This window comes from Gymnoscopelus braueri (assembly GCF_963280865.1).
Source record: "Gymnoscopelus braueri genome assembly, chromosome: 19".
In the NCBI taxonomy this organism is placed as follows: Eukaryota; Metazoa; Chordata; class Actinopteri; order Myctophiformes; family Myctophidae; genus Gymnoscopelus; species Gymnoscopelus braueri.
The window spans coordinates 19,417,120-19,443,242 of NC_137621.1; the positions used below are offsets into that span (position 1 = coordinate 19,417,120).

Consider the following 26,123-nt stretch of genomic DNA (forward strand, 5'->3'; position numbering starts at 1 on the left):
TTGCCTTACCCTCCACTCAAGCCAACATATGCACCATTTTCCCCATTGTGTGACTTGTTTTACACCTCAAGGTTACGTGCTCCCTTGTAGGTGTTGAGTATTTCTTGCACGTAGAAGGGGGGAGACCATCAGTAATCCGTTTTGTAACCTCAATGTTTTTATTTATTTTGTATCTCGTATGTGGGGCTGTCTTGTGATGACTGCAATTGTATTGATATCTCTTTCCTGAATAAAGCAGGACAGAGAGGAAGGTGTGAGTGAGAAAGAAACAGAGAGAGGGGGGGTTGGCAAGAGAGAGAAGGGGAACATTATTCTTGAATGAATGTGTGCTGCGGTTCCCACTTCCTTCTCATTAATGTGCATACGCATGCACACCCACAAGTGCTCACACGTGCACATGCACACACACACACACACACACACACACACACACACACACACACACACACACACACACACACACACACACACACACACACACACACACACACACACACACACACACACACACACACAGAGCTGCATGCCCCTCTCTCCGACAGTTCCTCTGCGTTGCTCTCCATCTCACATTCATCTATTCCGTCTCATTTCTTCGCTCACACGTTCTGTCTGTGAGCCATGCCGTGCTCTCACACACAGGAGGCTCCCTGGGGAGAGAGCCTTCTCCTGTAGCCCCCTTGGATGCAATAATTATTCCATCAGCCAGCGGTGTGTTCCCTGATTGTGCTCTTGGGCTGTCGCTGCAGGGGGGTCATACGTACTGTACAGTGGGAGAGGAGGGAGACATCTGTCACTCCAACAGGCAGGGGACGGGGGACTGAGGGGGTGGATGTGTTCTGGCAGCAGAGCAGACCTACATGTTCCTGTCCGGAGCAGCCCACGGCGCGGCTAATGAGCATGGACTGGCCTCTAAAGGAAAAACAGCTTCTCATCAAGACATGCACAGTGAAATCCTCAGTGTCAGTTTAACTCTGAGAGTGTTAAAATGGACCCAAATGGAAATTGGGTCCATTTTTTTACACTGAGGGTTTTACTGTGTGCATAGATCTGCTCTGTCTATTTTTGTTCATCTTGCCCCACCAATCTCCCCCTTTCTCTCTCTCTCTCTCTCTCTCTCTCTCTCTCTCTCTCTCTCTCTCTCTCTCTCTCTCTTCTCCTCTGCCTGAATCCCCCTCTCTCTCTGCAAAATTCTCTCTTTTCACCATTCACCTCACACTCCAGCTTTTCCTTTAGTTCTCTCTCTCTTTCTCTCACGCTGACAACTGCTCCTTTGTCCTTCTCTTGCATTTTCTCTTGATTCCCCCCCTCTACTTGAGTGAAACCTTATTTTGAGTGCATTTGAATTTCCTCAGGTAGGTATTACTTTTCCCTCCCTGACCTTGACTTTTCCAGATGAGGAGTGGTGGTAACCGATCCAGTGCCATATCTGGTAACCACTCTCTCTCTCTCTCTCTCTCTCTCTCTCTCTCTCTCTCTCTCTCTCTCTCTCTCTCTCTCTCTCTCTCTCTCTCTCCTCTCTCTGTTGCTGCTGCTCAGGGGGTTTCAGTGCAGACGGTGCAGAGAGCCGCAGCCAGGCGGGGCAGAGATATCGCCGCTGTCTCCCGAGCAGCGGGCGGTTGAGACGGAAAGAAATTGTGCGCGTCTCGCTCAGTTGGCCCCATGACCAATGTCTACCTCCTCCAGTGCTGACTCTGGGGTGGGGGTGGGGTGGATTGTGAGGGCTTTTGTGGGTGGACGGAGGGACGGATGGACGGGAAAGCTGGATGACAGTGGATTAGAGGTCCATCCAAAGCGCTGGATGCGGCCGGCTACCAAAAGAACTGCCAGCACAGTGGAACTGCTCGGACAGAAACTCAATCAATCAAGATGTTATGAAAGGGGCGAGGGATACGTAGCTACCTGTACCTGTCCCTCACCTGATCTGTGTGTGTGTGTGTAACTGAAGAGATTATTGAAGAGATTAAGGACTCTTAACATAACTTAAACAACACTGAGGTAAATCAGGTGGTAATATATGCTGTCATAATTGCTTATATGGGTTTAGTAAAGCGGAGGGACAGACATGGCCGGTTCCTACGAGGTGGCGACAGTTGTTTTGTGTTTGATCGAGTGAGTCGCCGCCGTGGCGGTCTCCACCTGACCGGCTGACAACAGAAGAGCATTCAATTATCTTAAAGAGATCCTTGTGAGGTTGTTCTTTCATCATGTCCTTTGTTTCATAATGTATTTACAGTCCCTGTGTGGAAGGAATCAAAGCATGTGAGGGCTCTGCTGGCTGGGCGTAGCTGGATTGAAGGGCTGAGGTATTATATTTTAGTGCACGTGGTGGATTAAGAGGTGGGTGCTGAGAGAAAAGCTTTTAGAGTGGTGCGGTAGATGGTGGCGTGCCGTAGCACAGCTCTGCCAGCTCTACATTGCTAACTCCGGCCGAGACAAAAGCCAGGTTGTTGACCTTTATGTTCCAGCTTCAGTGTGTGGTTCACAGAGCTGCCGCAGCAGCGCAGCTCTCTGAAATGTCACAGTAGATGTTTACACAGTAAAATCCTCAGTATTAACTTAACCCTGAGAGTGTACGAATGGAACCAGATGGACCCGTACCCATTTGTAACTCTGAGAATCAACACAGATGGAACCAAATTGGATGAAATCCATTTGTAGACTCCTAGATTTGAATTAACACTCAGGATTCTTACAGTGTAGAATCGATCAGCTCTCGGCTGGATGCCTTCACAGGGAGTGAAAAGTCCATTCCGTCCGCTTGCGTGAACCTGCCGACTTGAACATAAGCCGCCGTGCGGCCTTTGTGTTTTCCATTCTCTAACCCCCTGCTGTGTTGTTTTTCCGCCCCACCAGGGCCGCTCAGAAGCTGAATCTGTCGTCCAAGCGGAAGAAGCACCAGCCTCCATTGCTCCACACACAGGAGCCCTCCATCTACCCCACCAACTTCAGCGGCATTCTGCAGCTCTCACAGCCGCCCGCCCCGCCATGTCTGCTCCGCGCCGTGTCAAAGGTCAAGGAGAACCCCGGCATGGGAAAGGTGAGGAATGACACGTGTGAACATGTACACAAAAGAGTCAAGGACGCACTCCATGCTTGTGTACCCAAAGGCTTATACAGTACATACATACACGCATTCCGCACGTGCACCTAGAGAAAGGTACTCTACACACATAAACACATAAAGGAATCACACACACACGCACACACACAGAAATGCACATGCACATACACATATTGTATATCTGCCCACATACTGACACACAGACCCCTATTTGAATGAGTGAGTGCAGATCGGCGACACAACGGTCCACAGCAGGCCTGCCGCCCGCTCCAGTCTGTACAGATGCAGACAGATAAGCCTACTGGAATGTCATGAATTCACTTAGTTCGTTACACCAGCATTCTTCTTGCTGAATACCCGACAGTTTAGGACAGAAAAGAAGCAGAAATCCAGTGATTCTTCAGACTGCAGCCATTTTTACAACAGGATTATCGCGTCTTATGACCGATGTAGATATGCTATGTGATGATGCAACTCAGGATGGTGATGATTGGCCCCTTATTAGCCTGAATGTTGTATAAACATGCGGTTCTTCCTCTGAGGTTTATTGGGTATTGTTTGTCTGGGCCAGGGACCTGTATTTATAGAGCAGAAGAAGTCCCCCTCACAAGATAAGTTCCCACCTGGATAGGAAGTCCTCGCTTCTGTTGCCAAATATCCAGACGCTTGACATCTTACTGCAAGTTATAAATCTCCCATTGAGAGACGGACTTCATAAAAAAGCCCTGCGTTATTAACGAGCTTCCTCAAGCCCACACCTGAGGAATACTGCTCATACATGTGTGGATCTACATCAGCCTCAGGGTAGCTTTTGAAAAGGGAAATGAAGGATTTGAGACTTAATTCCAAGTCTATCAGTGCCAGGCTTCCTCTTCATCAAGGAGAGCAGTATGGTAAATCCAACCTCTCAGCGCAGTTCAGAGCAGAGCCTCCCGGTTCAAACAATCAGAGGTTCCCTACTTGTGAAACAATGGTTTGTTTGTGGAATCACAGCCAGCAGTATTTTCATTTGCCAGCGTCTGGCGTGGACTGTATGACTCATATTAATCCAGTCTAATTGTGGTTGGACGTCTTGTTTTCGTCTATTTGGATCGGGTCCACTTTTGACCTCAACAACGCTCTTTAGGGTACAGACATGGGGGAAGGGTGGGGAAAAGCCCTGCTAATGGATTTTTGGGGGGATCAAGAGACAGGGGAACGGAGCCATTAGCACATGGGTCCGAGGTGTTAAAATGCCGCCGTGGCTGTAGCCAATCCTCTGCAGCCCCTGGTCTCAAATCTCTGCCAACATAAATATAGCCGAGACGTTATCCTGGTAGCCTCCGCACACTCAACAGAGACCCAGTATTAATAATATGTGGGAGCCCCGTTTTAAATGTCATAGCAAATGTAATTTACTCAACATATGCACATGTCAGTCACGATAACAGCCCCCCACGGAGCACAAAGAGAGTTTGCACTTGGCCGGTGGTATCCATGAGGAATTGCACTCACTGAAAGAATGGGATTGCCAGCGGACATTGTTTCTGGATCTGTAGCAATATTTATACACCAGGTGAAGAATGGCCCCTTTGTGTGGGCGTGAAAGACAGAGGGGGAGAGACAAGAGTTGAAAGAAATGCTCTCGTTTGTCAGAAATAGGAGTACTTGAGTTACATTAGCAGCCTGCTGTTTGTGTGTGTGTGTGTGTGTGTGTGTGTGTGTGTGTGTGTGTGTGTGTGTGTGTGTGTGTGTGTGTGTGTGTGTGTGTGTGTGTGTGTGTATGTATGTATGTATGTATGTATGTATGTATGTATATATATATATATATATATATATATATATATATATATATATATATATATATATATATATATGTCAGTCTGGGTGGTTTATTTTAGCAAGATTGTGGTCTTTATCTATGCTGCCTACTGAAATCCAAGCTGTTTGTACTTTAGGTAGTAGTTAAGTTGACTACATACAGTACAGACAACTTATTAAGCTATCAGGGAATGCAGCATGTTTCCAGAAATTCGTTTATGCCATTTTATCTCATGTCATGGCACCTTGTCAAACATAGGTTTCCCTTCAGAGAGCTTTCATGGCTGTATTTTAGCTTTTACCATCAGATTGAAAGCGACAATGAGCTGTCAGAGTTTCAAAAGAACACATATAGGAATGTCATATCGAGTGACATGCGAACGCAGGAGCGCACTGATGTGCACATCCATTATACTGCCGTGTCTTGCATGGTGGAAATTGAGCAAGGGGAAATGTCTCTATACTATGGAGAGTTGGGGGCGGGCCGTACAGTGTAGTACTGCATAAACAACTGGCAGGATGACTTCACTTCTCAGAACAACAGCGATAACATCAGACATGAAGAGTCTCGCCAAAGCAGGGCCAAATCAACACCCTCAGAGTGTATTTTGATACACACCATTGTCCCGTTTAGCATAGCATGCGGGTGTGATTTAGCATGACCTGTGGAATGTGTTAAGGCCGGAGGATCACTTTTGAATGTCAAGCCACCCAGAATGAAAGAGAGGACAGGACCCTCACAGAGCTGCAATGCTACGGGCACACAGAGGTGGGAGGGAGAGAATGATGGAGAGAGAGAGGGAGGGAGGGGAGATAGGAGAGGCGGAGGTAAAGTGAGTAGGTGGGATAAGAAGGGAGCCATATGCTCTCGCTCTCCCATGCTGGTGAGCTTCTTGTGGTCCAGAAACCAGCCAGCTCTTTGGCTAATCCTCCCAGCATGGTGGCATACAAACATTAATTTCCCACATTCACTGCTAGGAGGTTCAACACCAACCTACCGTAGCAGCCACCAGATCCACCAATCAGTGTTTCTTTAGTAACCTTTGCTATCAATTCTGATATTGTTGAGGCGATTGTTCTGGATATGAAACCGTAACAGCCGCTATTTATTTATCTCCTTTGTTTTCTGTGGTCTGTCGTGGGGTACAGGTTAAGTACAGTGTGTTATTCTCTCTAAGCTTAGGTCATGCTTTTTAAGTATGCAAAGGATATACTGAATCTTCTCTGATTTACATTTACAATATGAACACTCTAGACATCTCAGGTCATTTGGGACTTGTCTAAAACAAAACGGCGTTTAGCCATGTTTTGACACACATAATCCTAGAAGATCTGAGGCTTGCGCCAACTCTGACAGCTTATAAATCCAGGCTAAAGGTGTTAATGATCTGCACAGACTTTGATAGAATCCTACTTTATTCTTAAGCCTACTTTATTCTTTATTTTTAGACCTTTTTCCTTGTTGTTGTTTCTATTTTATTTGAACTTTAGTTTATGTTTAAAGAATAATTATTATTCTTTATTCTTTCTAAAATGCTTTTTTATTCTCTTGTCTCTTGCCTTTGTGTATAACATGTGCTATATAATTAATTAGCTTTCTGTCTTCTCATATTGTGTTCCCGTTTCCTCTTAAAGTGATGATGTGTATCTGTGTTTCAGGTGAAAGTGATGATGCGTATCTGCCCGTCCCTGGAGGCTCCAGACACTTCAGAATCTCAGTCCTTCCTGAAGGTGGACAGCAGGAAGAAGCAGGTGACGCTTTACGACCCTGCGTCCAGCCCGCACTCCAGCTCAGGACACAGGAGATCTGCCACTGTGGCTGTCCCAAAGATATTTGCCTTTGACGCTGTGTTTACCCCGGATGCCTCACAAGTAAGGCCCACTGGGGGAAGTGTGTGTGTGTGTGTGTGTGTGTGTGTGTGTGTGTGTGTGTGTGTGTGTGTGTGTGTGTGTGTGTGTGTGTGTGTGCGTGTGTGTGTGTTTAGGGAAGGCGTTAACCTCTCAAGGGCAAAGGGACGTCTTTATGCTGGCAGGGTGCGGCCGGAGGCTTATAGAAAAAATGCCAGTCTTGGGTCGGGGGGCATTCTTCCCTGTGTGGGCCCAACAGCTGGGCCTTTTATGTCTGGGGAATGATTTGAATTCAGTCCACATATATCTAACCCCTCTCCTTTCACAGAACAGCTATATGTAACCTCCACACACCACTGCTCAAAACAGCCATGCAACTAAGATCAAAGACCACATGTTTACTTACTGGTCATTTTAACAAATGGCAATCCATAGTGTGTCCCACTACTGAGAATCATACACTACAAGTGTTCTATGTCCTCCACAGTAAAGTAAAGAAATGCAACTTAGCGATCTTAATTTTGGTCAGCCTGGTGATGCAAATTTTGTCTGTGATTGAATAAAATGCTAAAAAATTTGCACATTTGACGCATTCCTCTGCGGTGTTGCCCACTTGTCGTCTTCACAAACTGAGCAGAGGGGAATCTCATCCAACTAGTTCACAGAGTGGAACAGCATCTCCAGTCTCCACAGTGGGGAGAGCTTTAGAGATTCTACCAGATCTTCTGCTCAATGCAACCTTCTATCAGTAAGCTGCTGATAGCTTTAGTCTAGATGTTGCTCCAGTGGTGATATGGCAAGACTACCAGAATACGCCACTGGGACGGTTAACAGTAACAGTAATAGCTCTTGTTTGCGTTGTGATGTATGGGAAGAGACCTCCGCTGCAGAGGCCTTGCCCCAGAGGACCCATGCTGAAACACATTGTAAAGAATGAGCTGCACATTGCAATATGCTCTGGACACACACACACCACACACACACACACACACACACACACACACACACACACACACACACACACACACACACACACACACACACACACACACACACACACACACACACACACACACACACACACACACACACACAGACAGTTGTAAAACACACAAACTGTTGAATGTTGGAATGGTGAGATAAGATAACATAAGATGATATGATAAGATGGCCTTTATTTATCCCTGAGGCGAGCAGCAGCAGTAATAATAAGTAATGGTCCAATAGCAATTCTTTTGCAGATTTAATGTTTGTAATACGCCTGTTGGCAGTATTTATTTATTCTTCAACACAAGACAGGCGAAGTACTTTAAATTCAACAAAATGTCCTACACTGTAAACTGACTGCTTAGGGGCCATGCTTATTTTGTGTGTTTTCTGCAAGCTGATGTTTGTTTTTGTGTTTTCTGCAGGCTGAGGTGTGCTCAGGGACAGTGGCGGAGGTCATCCAGTCCGTAGTGAACGGTGCGGACGGCTGCATCTTCTGCTTTGGCCATGTCAAGCTCGGTAAGCTCCTCCACCGCTGACAGATTAGACCAGAGCCTTTGTTAGCCAAGGAAAACTCTCAGCGGCCCATTGTTAGCTGCACTCAACAGCCACAATTGACTTAGCAGTGCACTGAAGTGAGCAGAGGAAAGGGAATGCTGAAGGAGAACAGGGACGTGCGGTGCGTCGGGGGCCGCAGGAGAGCACAGGGGGGGGGGGGGGGGGGGGTTCTACATCAAGGCTACAGGGCTCGGTCTGTAATTAAAATCATAGTAATTGACCTGGCCAGCATTCTTAGTCCGAAGGGCTGCTTTCTATTTCTCACTGCGGTTCCCACCGGCTATAAGCCTCCACGGAATGGCTCTGTATGAATATAACTCTGTGGTTCACCTTTTGATTTTTTATTTGCCATTTACCAGAAATTTCACCCCAGAACCATTACAGCCAATATTAGTTGGTTCTTTTTTTCATCCAAATTTTGTTATACGCCTCAACACACAGACACGTTTCATATATCTGTCAACTCGCTCACTGCCTATTAATTTCGGTTTGAGGGGGGAAATCGAGCATCGGCTTGTTAACCTCCTTTAAAATGCGAGCCAACATTTTCCCCCTTTCTCTTGTGTATCTCCAGGCAAAACGTACACCATGATTGGCAACGACTGCTCCACTCAGAGCCTCGGCATTGTGCCCTGTGCCATTTCCTGGCTCTTTAAGCTCATCAACGAGCGCAAGGAGAAGACAGGCACGCGCTTCTCTGTCCGCGTGTCAGCGGTGGAAATCTGCGGCAAGGACGAGGAGCTGAAAGACTTGCTGTCCGAGGTGTCGTCCGGCAGCCTGCAGGACGGCCAATCCCCTGGAATCTACCTGAGAGAAGACCCCATCTGTGGCACTCAGGTGAGGGGATGTGAAAGGGTGAAGGTGCTTTGGTGTGTTTTGCTCTCTTTCTTTGTTCTCTGATCCTCTGTGGTATATATTAGAGGTCCTGAGCATTGATCTGATCCTCGCTAGGATCTACCTAGTCCTGCCCATCCAACCCTCAGCTCAGACTGATGTTTGCCTCAGTCTTCTGTATTGTCTTTCATCTCCCAGGTCGTTCGCGTATGCACTCTGTAGTCCATCTTCCTCTGTCCGTCCTACCTCCCCCATAAATTTCCACCCAAAAAAACATCTGTGGTATTGATGGCTCTCGCCGTACCTTTGTATTGACTCCGCTGTCAGCATCCGTCAGCATCCATTACCCCCGTGTGTGATTTGCTGGCCCTCTGCAACACAATGAAAGCATTATTGGGACCGATGGTGGAGGATGGTAGGTTTGGAAGGCACTGACAGGTGTTGCCGTCAGATGTTGTTTTTTGGGGGATCCGTGTGGACTGTGACTTCAAAGGCTCCACATCCCTGCGAGGCTCCTTGCTTCTCTTCCTCTTAGCAACCATGCACGCCCCTCCTCCTTCTCCCTGCTCCTCTTCCTCACCCCCCCCCCTCTCTCTCTCTCTGTATCCTGCCATCACCACATCCGTGGAGAGGGAAATACCCCTGCCTCCTGCTCCTCCATTACGTCTCCTAATCCCCCTCTCTCTCCGTGTGCATATCTGCTGCTCTAATTGCCCCCGAGACCCAATCAAAACGGGCGAGAGACACCGTGCCTGGGTCCAATTAACGGCTTCTCCCTTCCCTTTCTGTCCGTCTCTTCTCTTGCACCCCTCTCACGTCACCCCTTCTGTTTTTACACCCTGACCTCACCCTTCCACTTCCCTCTCCTCCTCCTCTTAGCTCCAGAACCAGAGCGAGCTGCGCGCCCCCACGGTTGAGAAGGCAGCATTCTTCCTGGACGCTGCCATCGCAGCCCGCAGCACCAGCAGGCCCGACGCAGATGAGGACGAGCGCCGCAACTCCCACATGCTGTTCACACTGCACATCTACCAGTACCGCATGGAGAAGAGCGGCAAGGGAGGAAGTAAGCACTGCCGTTGCATTACTACTACCACCTCTGACACTGATTGTTGCTTTAACCACCTATTTGATGTATTATACAATTAGTAAAATAATACAATAAGTGTACAACATTGTATGATGTTTTCACGTCAGAAATCCCCCCGTCGCTATTTTTGTTACTTAACATTTTATTAACTCTCACACACGACACCAACATACAGTGGTAGTACACAATCACACTGCGGAATTTGCCAACAGGACGTTCACTGATCCAGAGCAGAGGGGCACTCCACAATCAGCTAATCGCAGAGCCAATCAATTAGACAATCCAAATTACTTACAGTGCTTTGATAACGATCCCGCTATTAGGCATTAGTAGTGGTGTTAATTTGCTAATTATAGCTAGTATATACTGTACAGGTGTCCCTCCTGTCAGACCGAGAGTATTCATAAGCTGGCTAGGCAGTGGGAGACTGCAGCATACATCTGAATGAATAATCAGCCCACTCGCTTATTTTCAATGTTTATGGATGGATTTGCTGCAGCCTCGGTAAGAAGGAAACTTGTTTGTATTCACATGTTGTGCTTGCTAGCAAAGAGCAGATGTGGGGCGTCGAAGTGCTCAATTTCTAAGTCTTGCTGACAGGAGTTTAATGGCTTGCCTCTGCTGCCTTCCGCGGAACTCTTAATTTCTTACAACAGTCGTGTGAAATGACATATCAGTCATCTACATACATAAGAATGTGCAGCCCTGCTGTGGTACAAATGCATTTTACTGCCCTTCTTCTTGCCCTACAGGGATATTTATCCTGACACCTCATTCCACTCATCACTCACATACGTGTGATGGCCCGTTGTTTTATTTTCATGATTTAACGGATCCCTCTTGGGACTCTGACGTAATACCTGTGGTGGGCGTATGCCAGTCTGGTTCCAATTTGAATCACTTCAGACTGGTAGTGTTACTCATGTATAAATCACGTGGACATAACAGTCACCAGTCTGGACTGGGCTGGGCTCAGCCACTCCTGTCATCCTGGTGCAGTACGGATGACTCCAGAGAGGGCGTGTCTGATGTGCTGATATCTAACCTCACCTGGATCTGTTGTCTGTCATTGGTACAGTGTCAGGAGGAAGGAGCCGGCTACATCTCATAGATCTGGGAAGCTGCGAGAAGGTGCTCAGTAAAAGCAGGGACGGTGGCGGAGGCCAATGCCTGTCTCTTAATGCGCTGGGAAACGTCATCATGGCTTTAGCCAATGGAGCCAAGCACGTACCTTACAGGTAAGAAAATCAGCGTTCCTCCTTGAGTGTGTTTCTCTGTTTTAGCTTTGAACGCAGTGTTAATTTGACTCTGAGAGGGTAAAATGGATGCTTACGGCTCACGGAGTCAAATGAAAACTCCAGATTTTGCAGTGAAGCTGCTTCCATATGTAATTAAAATGTTTCAGACAAGTTAGTTCATGTGCCCTGCAGGTTTGCTCTGTGACGGCATACTGTACAGTATCAGTACTTTACAGTTCATGTTCATGGTTTAACAATTGAGTACTCATGAAGCAAAGTGCCTTCTTAGCAATGATATAAGATATCCTCATGTTTAATAATTTGCCATTTGAAATTACATTGACACAGTGCCATTTGCTGATGATGACAATTTGTGAATGTGCCGTTTAGGGACAGCAAACTGACGATGTTACTGAGGGAGTCGCTGGGGAACATCAACTGTAGAACCACCATGATTGCCCACATATCTGATTCTTCCGCCAACTACGCTGATTCACTCACCACCATCCAGCTGGCCTCCCGCATCCACCGCATGAGAAAGAAGAAATCGAAGGTCTGTGTTTCCCCAACAACGGATGATTGATAGTGGCTACTTTTACTGATGATGCTTTTATTATAATGCGTGCAACAGTAGTAGTCATTTTGTAGTCAATTGTATGTAAATGTAGAATGAAAGATAATGTATTTTTATGTTGTATTAAATGTCCTATCAAGTGTTATTATTAACAATTTTAATGTGCATGGAGAGATTAATCTTTAATTACATTTATCAAATGACGGAAGTCATGGTTATTATGGCCAAGGTGGTCAAGGTTATTCCTCCTGTAAATTCAGAACCATTAAATAAATGAATGTATGAATGCTTCTGCTAATGAAAGGTTGTTAGTATAATAATTTAGAGCTAGTTTTTCACAGCTCTTCCACACATAATCATGTAATCAATACCGCTGCCTAGGGATGTGTGTAATGCATTCCTTCGGATTAGGGAAATACTATATGCTGCAGATAATTAGGTTGAATGACAGCATGTATTTGTTTAGTATTGGTCCCAGGCATGATTATAATGCAGTTCACATAGAGCTATTCATATTATTGACATTAATTTCTGGTGTGGCTATTGATGTGAACTTTTAACCTTTAGATATCTATCGACTGGTCATTTCAGAGGGATTTATATTTGCCTTGTGATTGATTGCTCACTGAATTAATTTGGAAGTGAAGACATCTACAAATTAATTTAGTTAAAAGGACTTAAATAATCACAGATAAAATTGTAGCATTAATATTTTTATTCTTATTGAATCATATTACTGCCATATCTTTGTGTGATGCATTTCCAACCCTAGAAGAACTTAATTATCTTCCCTTTCCATTCTCTGCTTTGCAGTATGCATCCAGTTCATCTGGAGGTGAGAGTTCCTGTGAGGAAGGGAGGATCCGCCGGCCGCCCCACCTCAGACCCTTCCACCCGAGGACGGTGGCCCTGGACCCGGACCTACCCTCTCTGCTCAGTGACCCAGAATACTCTTCTAGCAGTGAGCAATCCTGCGACACTGTCATCTATGTGGGTCCGGGGGGAGCTGCAATCTCAGACAGGGAGCTTAGCGACAATGAAGGCCCCCCTGCCTTCGTGCCAATCATCCCATCTCTGAACAAGAAGAAGTCTTTAAAAGAAGGCCCTATTTCAAATCAGTTCTTCAAATGCAACACGTTTGCTGAGCTGCAGGAGAGATTGGAGTGTATCGATGGCAGTGAAGAGCCCAGTGCTTTTGTTGGAGAGGGCAAGGGAAGCCAGGCTAGCCCCAAGATAGAAAAATCTATAGAGGGCCAAGGTGCTGCCTCTCCAAAGACTGTAGCCAACGCCTCCTCCTCCCAGGAAAGCTTATCACCTAAACCATCTCCAAAGTCTGTTGCTTCTCAGCCGTCCGGCAGCCCTGACACTAAATCCAAATTGGACCTTGCCAAGAGGCAATGTGTACCTGCAGAAAGGGTGCCATCAGAGAGCACCCAGAGCATATGTAGAACCAGCGCTGATGGTGAGAAGATCTTGGTGCCAGAAACCCAAGCAAGTCCAAACAAGCCAGCTGCCTCCGCAACTCTTAACTCTGAGCCTGTGGTGAGGGAGAAGGTCTACTTCAACAAAAAGCTGCTGCCGAAGCCAGCCCCGCCTCCACTGCAGTGGAGAGACTCTTCCAAGGGAAACGAAGGCAACGAGGAAAGGTCTACCACCAGAATGCCCCCGGTTGGAATGAGCCATCAAGCCACAAAGCGGGGCGATCCTCTGAATTCCCCTTTGTTTAGAGCACCGGTGGAGGTGTGCCAGGTGCGCTCCACGTTTAGGGAGAGGTGCATGGACCGGGACATCTTAAGAGCCACGGTCACCCTGCAGCAACCCGTGGAGCTGAATGGAGAGGATGAGCTGGTGTTCACGGTGGTGGAGGAGCTTTCTATCGGGAGCATCATGGACAACGGCCGACCCTCGAGCATTATCAGCTTCAACAGTGACTGCTCCCTCCAGGCGCTGGCCTCTGGGTCCCGCCCCGTCAGCATCATCAGCAGCATCAATGATGAATATGATGCGTACACGTCGGCTGTCGGAGGTTCAGAGATCAACATTGAGCTGGTCAGTCCGGTCCAGGAGGAAACGATGGTCTGTATGGGAAGCAGGGGGTCTTCGATCAGCTCTTGGCTGAGCGAGGTTAGCGTGTGTACTTTGGAAAGTGAAGGGGCTCATTCTGCAGATGTTTTCCTCCCGCAAGCTAAACACATGGGTCCAGATAGCACATTTTACCTAGATTCCCTGGGTATGTTCCATTGTGAACCATCACCTAGAGACGCCAAGAACTCCTTGAATGACAGTGGCTTTAGTTTCTCTGAATTAGACAGTGACAGTGCCGCTTCAAGCAAACTCTGCTTGTCAAAATGCCCCCCATCTCCCGAATCAGCCAAAGGATCCCTCAGATTCACCTCCAAAATAACTAAAGCTCACTCTGTAGGCTCCTCACAACCTTCACAGGGCCCCTCTATAGTCCACTCCAGTCTTCCCAGGAAAGTAAAACCTACCTCATCTCCCTCCCATAGTAGTAGCAGCAGTAGTAGAGAGACACAGAGACAGGAAGCCAGGCAGGACGACCCATGGCATCGCATGGGTAACCACTCAGAACCTCAGCTGTCTGACCCCAGCAACACCAGCAAGCTCCTCAAAAGCAACCCCAGTGGCATTCCCACCCGCAAAACGTCCATCAACAGCAACAGTGTACCTCGCCCACCTAAGGTACAGGGCTCTACCTCATCCCAAAGGGTGGTTGACGGCTGCGAGAAGTCAACCAGTAAGAAATCGGATCCCCCCAGCAAGATGCCTCAGCTGAGGAGAGGTGCCACCACCCTGGGAACAGTGCCTGTCATTCACGGCTCCTCCGAGTCCAAGGGAAACCAGGATATCACTGCATCCACCAGTAGTCTTAAGTTCTCCTCTCTGGGGAAAAGCAACAAGGCTAGCATGCCGAAAGGCAGCATGCTCCCTAGGCCTGGTGGCACCTCCCCTCCACCTCCTCCTCCAGTGAGAAAGTCCAGTCTAGACCAGAAGAACAGGACCCTGCTGCCCCAAAGTGCCTTAAAGTCAACATACAGTGAGGCAGGGAAAGCCTCTGGAGCGAGGACCGCCATGTCTGAGGATGAGCTAGAGGTGCGTTGTAGAGGAGACTCCAACAGCTTCAAAACCTCGAGCCTCAAATCTGATTGCGTCTCGGCCAAAGTCACCTCCAGTTTGAAGGCCAGGGGAGCCAGAGGTGAAGCTGGGCTGCATTATGGCAGTCAGATGTCACTGGAGAGATGTGACAGTCTGTCCCAGTCGGGTTCCAGGCCTGTTCTCAGTAGGGAGAATAGCGGGGCAAGTCTGGGCAGCAACAGCAGCAGCAAGTCCAGTAGGTCCATTCCCAGATTCGGTATTCCAAACTCATCGAGCTCCCCCATTGCCACCTCCCCGCCATCCCCATGTGGAGTCCCAGGAAGCAACGGGAAACCTGGTCAGGTAAAAGCTAGCTCGAACCCCCGGACGATAGGAGCAATCAATGGGAATAAGGCTCGCTCGCTGTCTGCCAGCAACTCTAAGGGCCTCAGCTCCTCAACCAAGTCTCTAGCAGCCCCAGTTACCAGGAACGCCAATGCCAACCTGCCCCCATCTGGAAGGACTGCAACGCCTCGCACCACCACCACCGCTGTCAGCAGCAAGCCTGTTAGGGGAACTATCATGGGGACCAAGCAGGCTATGAGGGCGGCTAACAGCCGGGTGAGCGAGCTGGTGTCAGGCAGCACATCAGGCAAACACACGAGAAGTTCAGGAGACTCGGACAGCGGTAATGACAGCGGGGTGAATGTGGGCGATGACAAATCTCCAACATCCATGCTGCCCTCTCCATATAGTAAGATCACAGCGCCCAGGCGGCCTCAGCGCTACAGCAGTGGCCACGGAAGTGACAACAGTAGTGTGCTGAGCGGGGAGCTTCCTCCAGCTATGGGTCGTACAGCGCTTTTCTACCACAGTGGTGGCAGCAGCGGCTATGAGAGCATGATCCGTGACAGCGAGGCCACAGGCAGTGCTTCCTCTGCCCACGACTCCATGAGCGAAAGCGGCATGTCCTCGTCTGGCAGGACGAGAAGCTCCAAGGCTCCCAAGAAGAGATCAAACGGTGAGAAACAAGTGCTTGTATAAATTGAAATTTATTGAACAAAGTTTGAAATAATTGATAAAAAGAGCATATCTAAAATGTACAGTAAATCAGAGTATTCAGTTGGAGGAACATTGTACAGATCTTTCAGGCAAAATCTAAAATAAAAGATCTATCACATATCTAACCTACACAGTACACACTTTCCCTTATATTTGTATTCTATTGAACTTTCCCCCTTTATTGAATCAGCAGTATGCATTATTCATACATAAGAAAATGGTAATGAATGCTTCAATAAAAGCTGACTATATGATGATCAAATAAGATGAATTGAACATGAGTAGTAGTAAGTCTCTGTAGCCTTATGTGTGTAACCTTTTGCATTCCTGTGTGTCAAACCAACCTTCTTAATTCATGTTTGCTGTGGAGATAGAAAACAGAAAGCGGTGAAAGACTTATAAATATGTAATCATCACAACACAGGCAGTCTGCATAAAGCCTGATATCATATTACAGTGAAACTCATACATATTTTACTGATAGAACTCTACAGCAGATATTGTTGTTTGATTTCCACAGTATTTGAAGTGTCTGTCTGTGTGTGGGGTCATGTAGGCTTCCAGAGACGACGGCTTATTCCAGCACCGATGCCAGACACCTCGTCCCTGGGGAAGAAGGTGGGCACCACAGGCCAGTGGGTGGACCTGCCCCCTATGTCTGGGACGCTGAAGGAGCCTTTTGAGATCAAGGTGTACGAGATCGATGATGTAGAGCGTCTCCAGAGGCGGCGACAGGAGGAATCTGCAGAGGTGAGCGGAGGGTCATGCTCGATTTGTTCTACACTACGACTCATCTGGCTGAACTTATTTTCGGTCCTGTAAAGGTCTGGGTCACAGTGTCTTGTGCGTGCTCCTTAGCGATCTCGAGCCTCAGCAATGTTTTGCATGTGCGACACTGATCCCATACGTGCTCCGAATGTGCCACATCGAGTCACATTGTGGGAAGGACTTAGCTCACTCCTTCCCAGCTTCTTATTAAAGCGCAAGACAGAAATATGTCGTCTCAGACATCTGACCTTCAGTCTGCCCAGTGTCTGTGAGCAGACTCCCAGAGCTTGGTATTATACCAGGCCTCCTCAGGAATGTGAAGAGACGAGGAGGCAATTACTGTCTGGGGTTAATTGGTTTAGATATGAGTGATGACTGGGGCTCGCTGGTGGTGGTGATGGTTATGGGTTTGGAAAGAGGGACAGACAAAGATATTTGAGAGAGAGAGAGAGAGCACAAGAAGAACGGCAAAGAGTGGTCAAAGAATGTGTGATGAACACAAGCCCTCCAGCCCCCACTCCGGCTTGCTGATCACTGTTTACGGCTGACTCCTCTTCCATGGGTCATTAACTGCTTCCACAAGTTAGACAGAGCCAGACAGGGATTTGTTAGGAGAAGACGTTAAATCAGCTGGATGGAGGTTTGATTTAGTTTCAATTAGGGAAAGATGATCTTCAATTTGTCTCTCCCTGCCTTCGCTGGCTGAACGGCAAATAATGAACAGCCTCTCCTTGCAAGTCCCTCACTGTTCCAGGGACTGTATTTCTTTGAAGCTGGTGTACATGCATCATACTGTACCTTGTTTCATGTGTGTATTCTTATATTGATATTTTATATGTATATTTTTTTACAATCTCAGTTCATCATTTTAGAGTATTTAATGTATCCTCCAATTAGTTTAATATTGTTGTTATGACATCAATTGTACATTATGTAAACTTAATTGACACTGTTTTTACCCCCTCCCCTCCCCCGTTCCTGTCTTCAGCAACCATTTCAGGATGTTGAAAAGGTACGTTATTCTTTTAAGTGCCTGAGACTTAATTACAAGGACATGTTCTGTAATGGGAGTTAAGAGTTTAGTTTGTAGATGGAAGTACATTGTTTTAGTTGTATGACCATACTCTGTTGAGACTGAGCCTCACTGTAAGAGGAAACAGACATTCTTACATTACAATACCTGGAAAATAGCCACAAATGTTAATACAGAATACACTTTGTCTGTATATCCTCCCATTCTTTAGAAACAACTGTAGTATCTGACATTGAAAGAAAAGATAGCCAACCAAACAGAAATTAATCTGTGTGATTTCAGAACAGAGATCCAATTGTTTCTTTCATAAATATTCACTTTGGTATGTAGTGGTAAGAAACGCAAAATAGTATAGATTGTTTTAGTTAAAGGAGTAGTTCACCCAGAAAATGTCGTATTTTCTATCAATTACACACCCCATGAAGCCTTGAACTCATTGAGGTTTTTTTGTTTTTGTCGCATTCCTATGCCAATAATTTGAGTGGGTCATCGGTCAATAGGAGACTCAGTAGGAGACTCTTTGAGTCCACTGGTCATCAAATTATTGGCTCAGGAATGAGACAAAAAAAAAAATCTCCATGAATTCAAGGCTTCATGAGGTGTGTAATTGGTAGACAAGTCATTGGTAGACAGTCATAACCACTCCTTTAAGTTTCTTCAGTCACAAACTTTAGTTTATTTTCACTACATTTATAGATGGATGTTGCCCTGAAAGTGGTATTATTGTTTTGGTGTTATTGTAACCTTCCCATTATTCAGTTGTTATTTTCCTCTTTCCCTCCAGGGTCTGCAGTACTTTAACAGTAAGCTCAAGGTGCTGGAGAGAAGGCAACAGCAAGTGAAGGACTTGAGACTAAAACATGATGCATTGTGGGAGGAGCTGGAGGAGACCAAGGTCCGACTAATGATGGATCCCAGGAAGTGGATAGGAGAGTGTAAGTAGCCGTTGAATGCATTGTATAGCATTAATAACAGTCAAACGTGGCCATTTTGCTTTTATGTTACATGACATCAGAACAAAAGAGCCGAAGAGCAAAATGGCCACCATGTGAATATGGTAAAGCACATTGGAACAGCTTTTGCCTTGATGTTTAAAGGGTGGCTTCAAGCAGAGTCCTATCATTCTCTTGTGAAGAGGACATGTAAAAATCTGAAGTAACACTTCTCAATGCGTTCTTCTGTGTCGATAGTTCTCTCTAATGCACTGGGGACAAAAACTAAACATTTTTATGTAGGCTTGCTGTCTAGGCTTCCAGCGCATAGACAACTAGATCTAGAGACCCATAACATTTTGGGAAGTGTTCTTAAATAAGTGTTCTTAAATAATGTCAACAGAACGATAGTATTTAGGTTACAAATCAGCAAAGCTGCTGTTTTAAAAAACCTTTCATGACCGACCATATAACTGAAACTTCCTGTCGTCTTTCTGATAGTTGAGGTGGACCAGGATTTAGACAAGGAGTCCCCAGAGTACCTGGAGGCGTTGGGACAGGTCACAGACGAGCTGGAGTTCTGCGTCAACCTATGCAAGTCACGTGTGATGATGGTGACCTGCTTTGACATCAGCATGTCAACATCTGGCACTCAGGAGGGACTGCGTGAAGTTGAAGTTTGACAAGAGGAAGTAGAGATCGAGAGTTCGGGAAGTGAGAGAAGGATGATGATGAAATGTAGCAGCCAGTTCCTAGATATGACTGGAATGAAGGGACAAGTGAAAAAAACAACAACAGAATAACAGACTAGAGATCGGAGGAAAGCGAATCTTTGCATGAAGATGGAAGAGATCTTAACCACTTACTGTAGCTGTAGTGCCTCGTTGTATTGGACATTTTGAAATGGGAGAGAAACGTGTGCACAAATGCGACAGTGTTGCCTGCGCGGCAAGATAGTGGCCATCATTTACCCAAGAGTCAATGATCGACACCTGGAAGTGCCTTTTTTACTTGTCTTGTTTTTGATGCGTTATTTTTCGTATGGTGCAGCAGGTATCTTAACTAGCATACCTAAGCCAATCCTGAACATATTCCTTTTAAGAAAAAAAATATTTTATATTGCATTGTATAGTGTATTTATATGATTATGCGGTGTGTACAAAATATCATTTGTAGGGAAGAAAAAAAATAAAGAGGAAAAAAGAAAAGCAATAAGCTAATGTTATTGCGCTCCCAGACTTTGCCTTTTTTCATGTTTCCAAACCTCAGTCAGCATTTTATCCATGTTCATCCAACCTCTTGCGCCTTATGTTATCTCTGTAGTTTTCTAGCTTTTCAAACTAGTCTGTGTTATCTCGTCAAAAGGACTACATTTACTGATATCACTCATCTACTGCCAGCTGGCCTGTGAAAGCTTGCCAGGTTGGGTTCATGTTATCTCCCTCCAGTTGCCTTGATCAGAATGGGTCTCACTGGATGCACTTAAATGCAGCACCAGTTATGTTGGGGTTTGGATTGGAATAGTTTATTTAAACTATGGTTGATTGTCCATTTTTATCTAACAGGAAATTTGGGAATAAGCCAGAACATATCAATTAGTGAAATGCTGTGATACCTGGTGGTTAGTGATGTTCAACCATTACAGTATGTGGTTATTGTGTGTGACCTTGTATAATGTGAGTTTGACATGCCTAAACCCCCCTCCAATTCTATGAGGACAGCATGCTGGGTACTTACAGTACATGCATCGTTGTGCCCATCATTGAGCTCAATTTTCTTTGTAAATGGGCTTGGACCAAGTGCAACACACACACACACACACACACACACACACACACACACACACACACACACACACACACACACACACACACACACACACACACACACACACACACACGCACGACACACACACACAACACAACACAACACAACAGAAGGGCAGAAATGACATGCTACATGTCTAATGGCCTCATATAATTTACTCTTTTCAAACGGTGCCAACCCTCAGTTCTATGCATTCGTATAATGTTCACTCAAACAATTACAAGAACCTCAGTACAGAACTACAGTACAGAACTATGAGCAGCAGCACACAGTTTACCATGGCTCATTGCCCCACCGAGCTCTGGTCTAACGACACTAACATGCCTTTTGTGTTCACAATGGTTTTCTTCTTGTGCAAAGGCTGTTCAACTAAATTTGGTTCCGTGTCTTAATCAAAGACTAAAGAATTGTCAGAGGAGAGTTTCTTTTGTGTGTATTGATGCAGTGAATATGAGCAAAAGATTGTGACACTGTTAAGCAAAATCAATCATGATATCAGCTCTATGTAGCTGCCAAGAATGTGTTTGCTTTGAATCAAATGACTGAAACAATGAGATCAATGGTGATCAACTGAAAGTGGTTACTCAGTTAAAAAAAGAAAAATGATTTTGTTTCATTTTGATGTATTTACTTTCTATAACTTGGACAAATAGGAATTTGTTTTGTTTCCTTTACAAAGATATACTCTCTCAGGCCCCCTCTGAAGATGCTGCATGAGATTTTTTAATCATTTTTATGAATGATTTCTACTCCATTTTTACCATTCTAATTTTTTATAATAACCCCGGTTTTCACTAAAGTGGGGTTAGGCTCATGAATTAAATAACTATTACCAAACTGAGACCTTTTTTCCAAGAATTTATTATATGTAAGGTCATATTTCATATCAAAACCCATATTTTCAAATATCCTTGGTTTTGTATAGGATTTTCTGACCCTGTGTATAAATGTATGATAAGGCAGCTTGTGTTTTACAGTACCTGTGAATAAAATGTTTCTTCTTATTGATGATTCTGAGTTGAACATTTTTCCTCACTTCACACCTTTATACAGGCCTATCCTAGCCTGGTTGCAGACCCTAGACCCCGGGTCCACTGAGTGGAAGCTCCACGCAGCTTCAGGCTGATAATCAGGCTAGGCCTATCCATCCACCCTTACAGGCTCAATGTATAACCAGATATCGAAGTTACTGAAGTATTGTGCATGTGGGCACCATACAATATATAATATGCGCTTGTTTTAATTCTTGCATTATGGATACTGTCAGCATATTTACTCTGCCCTTATTTGCCTGAAATATGCATCAGTGTTTCGTACAAATAATATAGGCTATTGCAATTCTAAGCAATAACCATTGACACAATTTTGGTGAAAAAGTAGTGCTTTAAACCAATACTTAGGCTACTCAGCCTGGAAGAGCAAGGTGGGAGGATTTGGAGGAAGCACTTAATTAAACAATCAGGCATGATTGATTGACATTTATATAATTGTAGGCATAGTATAGTATTGCTCATCATCATATTCATATAGGCCAGTGGTTCTCAATCTTTTCAGGCCCGGCGCGACCCCCCAAAATAATCATATTTGGACTGGAGACCTCCACCCTGATTGTGAAAATAGCCGATCTACAAGGCCACAACGCCTCGCAATGCAAGGCGTTTTTGTTTTGTTTTGCCTCTTTCTTATATTATTTGACAATTTGGCCAATGTTTGAACAGTTATTATTGCATAGTTTGTTGGTTACTTTTGATGCAGTAATGGTCTTTTTTTGTCTTAAAAGTCCTTAAATTGTCACTTTACTGTCATCTGGGGACCCCCCCCCCCCAATGAAAAAGAAAAATTATGTGGGGACTCCCCTGGGGGGGGGCGGAACCACAGGACAGGTTGAGAACCACTAGAGGCTACCCTACATATCTCTGCTATGTGCATACACAGATTTTTTTTAAGGCTCTGTTCTGTTTGAGATTTGCGGAATATGGGCTAATGAGGCTGCTACTGCTGATCCACTGTTGTGTGTACATGTCAAAACTAGCCTGGTAAACCCCTCCCTCTCCGGATATCTCATTTCCATTTGATATATCAGGAGTGAGTCTGGCCCATATCGTATAATATAACGGTCTGGCCTGCACATAGGGCCTGCAGGGCTGTCTGGGCGTTTCTGCGGAGTTCATAACATGAATTCTCCAATCAGTGTCCTCGCTCATTGTTCTGTGATTGACAGCGGAGGTAGGCCAATCAGGTGGAACCCGAATGGAGCCGAGTGCAGCCGCCTTTACCCTTGATCTGTCAGTGTCATTCGAGGTATTAAAGTCTTATTTATTAGTTATATTAAGATTTTTGCAGTGTCTGCTCTAGTGGGCCCCTAACCACTTTCAACCTGGCGTCTCTTTTTAGGGCGAAATCTTAAAAAATAAAATGCGAAAATAGCCAATGCTGGCACCTTTTTATAGGAAGAATAAAAAAAGCGTTTGTTTGCATGTGCCCGCCACAACTAACCTCGCATCACCAGACTTTCCACCTCGGAGGAGCCACAACTAGATGGTTATATAGGCCTACTGTTTCTGTGTTGTTTGAAAGGCTCACAGTCACGTCGCATGTGTGTGTTTTGAGAAAATACGCTCTGCTTTGAGTTAAAACTGGTGTTTGTTTACTCGCTAAATATCTCAAAAGCTATGGCCAGGGGGCAGAAAGAGAGTCGACCTAAAAACTAGCTTGTTAGAAAAAAGTTCGTTTTTAATTCAAACGAAAGCACCCAAAAGTGCAAGCTACAGTAGGCCTATCTGAAAGTTAAAATACACCTTTCGCCACAGCAGTGTAGACATGCGACAGTCGTTAAGCACAGCAGATGTCACCAATGATATTAATTATAGGCTCTGTGACACAATCAGACATGAGTAAGTTTGTTTATCTATCTATCTGTCTGTCTGTCTGTCTGTCTGTCTGTCTGTCTGTGTCTATCTATATCTGTCTATTTGTCTATCTGTCTGTCTCTCTCTGTCTGTCTGTCTAAATGATTTAGCAGTGTTTTACTTTACAACCTTCTGGGTACTACTACCAACTGAAACCTTTTAGTATTGACAATACCAAAATAAGGATGATGCTGAGTACCAAGAAGAAGCTATTGAAAGTCTTCTATTGAATACAATAAAGACTGGCTATTGAAAGTCTTCTATTGAATACAATAAAGACTGGCCTACTGGTGTTCCTTATGCAATCTACAATTACCATATAGACTGTAAACAAAACTTACAAAATGACCATCTCAATGACTATGTTCATTTGATTAAATCCTGTATTTCCATAGACACTGGATCAGCTGAGGATAGAATGCCATCATCTGCACTGACATAAGATGCTGCAGGTAGGTGTTTTGTGTTGTCTGTCTGCTGTTTACACAGAGGCCCTCTTTGACATTTTTTGCTGAAATTGCACTGTTTCTCAGGTGACAATCTGTTATTGTCTGCGAGCAACAAGGTTGTACAACGGAATATTAGCCATGACTCATAATGTAGCAAATTTTAATTTCACCCTGTTTAAATCCACATCCACATTTGGATTAACTCTGACTAATTCAGTATTCACCATTCAGGCCATTCTCTTTAGAAATGCACTAAGGTGCAATTACTAATCTTCCCATTAAAGCTACAGCAGATAATGGAAACACTAGATCGGTCAAGATACTGTACATTTATTCAGGTCTGAGTTCATGCCTCCCTGGATAGAATCATCAGTTCAGAGAGGCTAGTTGTCTGCAAATGTGCAATAGCATGCCATGACTACGGTGTAATAACATTTTAATTGGATGTACAAGATTGAAGTCGTAGGCTGCAGCTGCAGTTTGATATATTAATGTACTCTAATGCATATCTAGTAGGTTTCTAAATAGTGTGAATGATGCAGGAATGGTTGAGCTCAGATGAGTGGAGGTGTGTACTGTACTGTATAGGTAGAACTATTGCCATGCTGTGCAGTGCCATCTTGTCTTCTCCTTGTTCATTTTAATGTGATTATAATTAAAAGCATCTAAGGAAGGTGATTTGGCTGCCTGGCAAGAACAGCTGGTCACTGTGTTTCTAATCAAATCCGTGGGTGGATTCATCCTTTGGCTGCACTGGGTTTGGGTGCGCTTTGACTCCTTTCGAGACTGTAAGCTGCAGTTCCAGTAGGTCACATCAGAATTGGTTGGGTGAAATTTACTTGTACACTGTGGCGAAAAATCAAAGTTCTGCCTAATTTATACTCCATCGTATGATAGTGTCTAGCAATGAAAATAATAAATCTACAAGCTCATAACGGGTTGCATTCAGTGTGTTTGAGCTTGTAGATCGGCTATTTGTGGCACAGGACACCGCAGTATGACATTATAAATCAGTGTTGGGCAAAAATACGACATCTATGCGCAACAGGAAGTGAATGCATCTTGCATCCTATCCGTTCGGGGGCAAATTATTTTTTGTTTTTTGTTTTGACTGCACCTTCACTCAGTGTGGAAATGGTTCCTCGAGTTCTCATTGAATTACCTCATCTTACCTAATGCCACTGACTTTAAAATAACTAAAATGCTTCACCTCATTCGTCTCAGGTCAATGAAACACGGGGCACAGGGCAGTGGACTAAGCGTAACAGGAATCTAATCAGAATTAGAACATACTCTCAGTGTTAATTTAACTCTTGAGAGTTAAATCAAATTACTGAGTATATTTTACTGCATATACTGTATTCTCTAGAAAGCTGTGGTAGTTTGGCTGACAGACTGCCCAACACCAGACAGCAGACAGCTCTGACCGTACTGTACCTCATTAATCTGTGTTGTTTGTTTCTGAATCGGAGCAGACACTGTCAGCTCAGGACTGCTGCTGTGTCGGCGGGCTTGTGGCCCAGTTAGCCCCGTAAGCCCAGTGTTCCCCTGCCCCTTTTGCCTCAGGGCTCTCATGCTATTAAGAATGGGGTAGGAGATTGGATGAGAATAGAGATGAGTTCAGGGAAAAGTCAGAGGTTCCTCCCATCACCCCCATGCTAACCCTGGCTCGGAACTTGAATCATTGTTAGGATTTTTCACTTTGGGCTCCGTTATCTGCAAAGGATTGGAGAGTTCATTCGTCTGTCATGCTATTCTGTTTGACACCGTTATATCGTCCAAATATTTATTCTGAGAGCGATCCCTGTCCATTATAATTAGTAATACATTTGGTCAATTTTATTTTATTTCATCCCATTTTTTTCTCAATTAGTGTTTCAGTGTTACAATCAAGTATAGACAGTCAAATCTTTAAATTCATACAAGATACATCCACTAAGATACTAGATAGTCCACTCAAAATTAATATTTTGTTTTGTAGATGTTTTTTCATGTGATCCAAACCAGACTGGGTGTTGATTATGGCTACACATGTGAAATAGGTTGATTATGATTCCCCAACC

At 45.0% G+C, this 26,123-nt stretch overlaps 1 protein-coding gene across 3 annotated transcripts in view; it reads left to right on the forward strand.

Annotated features, from left to right (window-relative positions):
* Nucleotides 1-21,706, forward strand: part of kif26ab (kinesin family member 26Ab) — an 83,497-nt gene extending 61,791 nt beyond the window's left edge. For all 3 annotated transcript variants that reach the window (XM_080414777.1, XM_080414778.1, XM_080414779.1), the window contains 12 exons: nt 2,854-3,037; nt 6,521-6,733; nt 8,122-8,215; nt 8,829-9,091; nt 9,968-10,151; nt 11,254-11,413; nt 11,804-11,966; nt 12,801-16,101; nt 16,699-16,892; nt 17,899-17,922; nt 18,728-18,878; nt 19,377-21,706. In XM_080414777.1, coding sequence (XP_080270903.1) covers nt 2,854-3,037; nt 6,521-6,733; nt 8,122-8,215; nt 8,829-9,091; nt 9,968-10,151; nt 11,254-11,413; nt 11,804-11,966; nt 12,801-16,101; nt 16,699-16,892; nt 17,899-17,922; nt 18,728-18,878; nt 19,377-19,558 — 5,113 coding nt within the window. In that variant the 3' untranslated portion in view covers nt 19,559-21,706. The remainder of the gene's footprint in view (nt 1-2,853; nt 3,038-6,520; nt 6,734-8,121; nt 8,216-8,828; nt 9,092-9,967; nt 10,152-11,253; nt 11,414-11,803; nt 11,967-12,800; nt 16,102-16,698; nt 16,893-17,898; nt 17,923-18,727; nt 18,879-19,376) is intronic.
* Nucleotides 21,707-26,123: the final 4,417 nt, after the last annotated feature.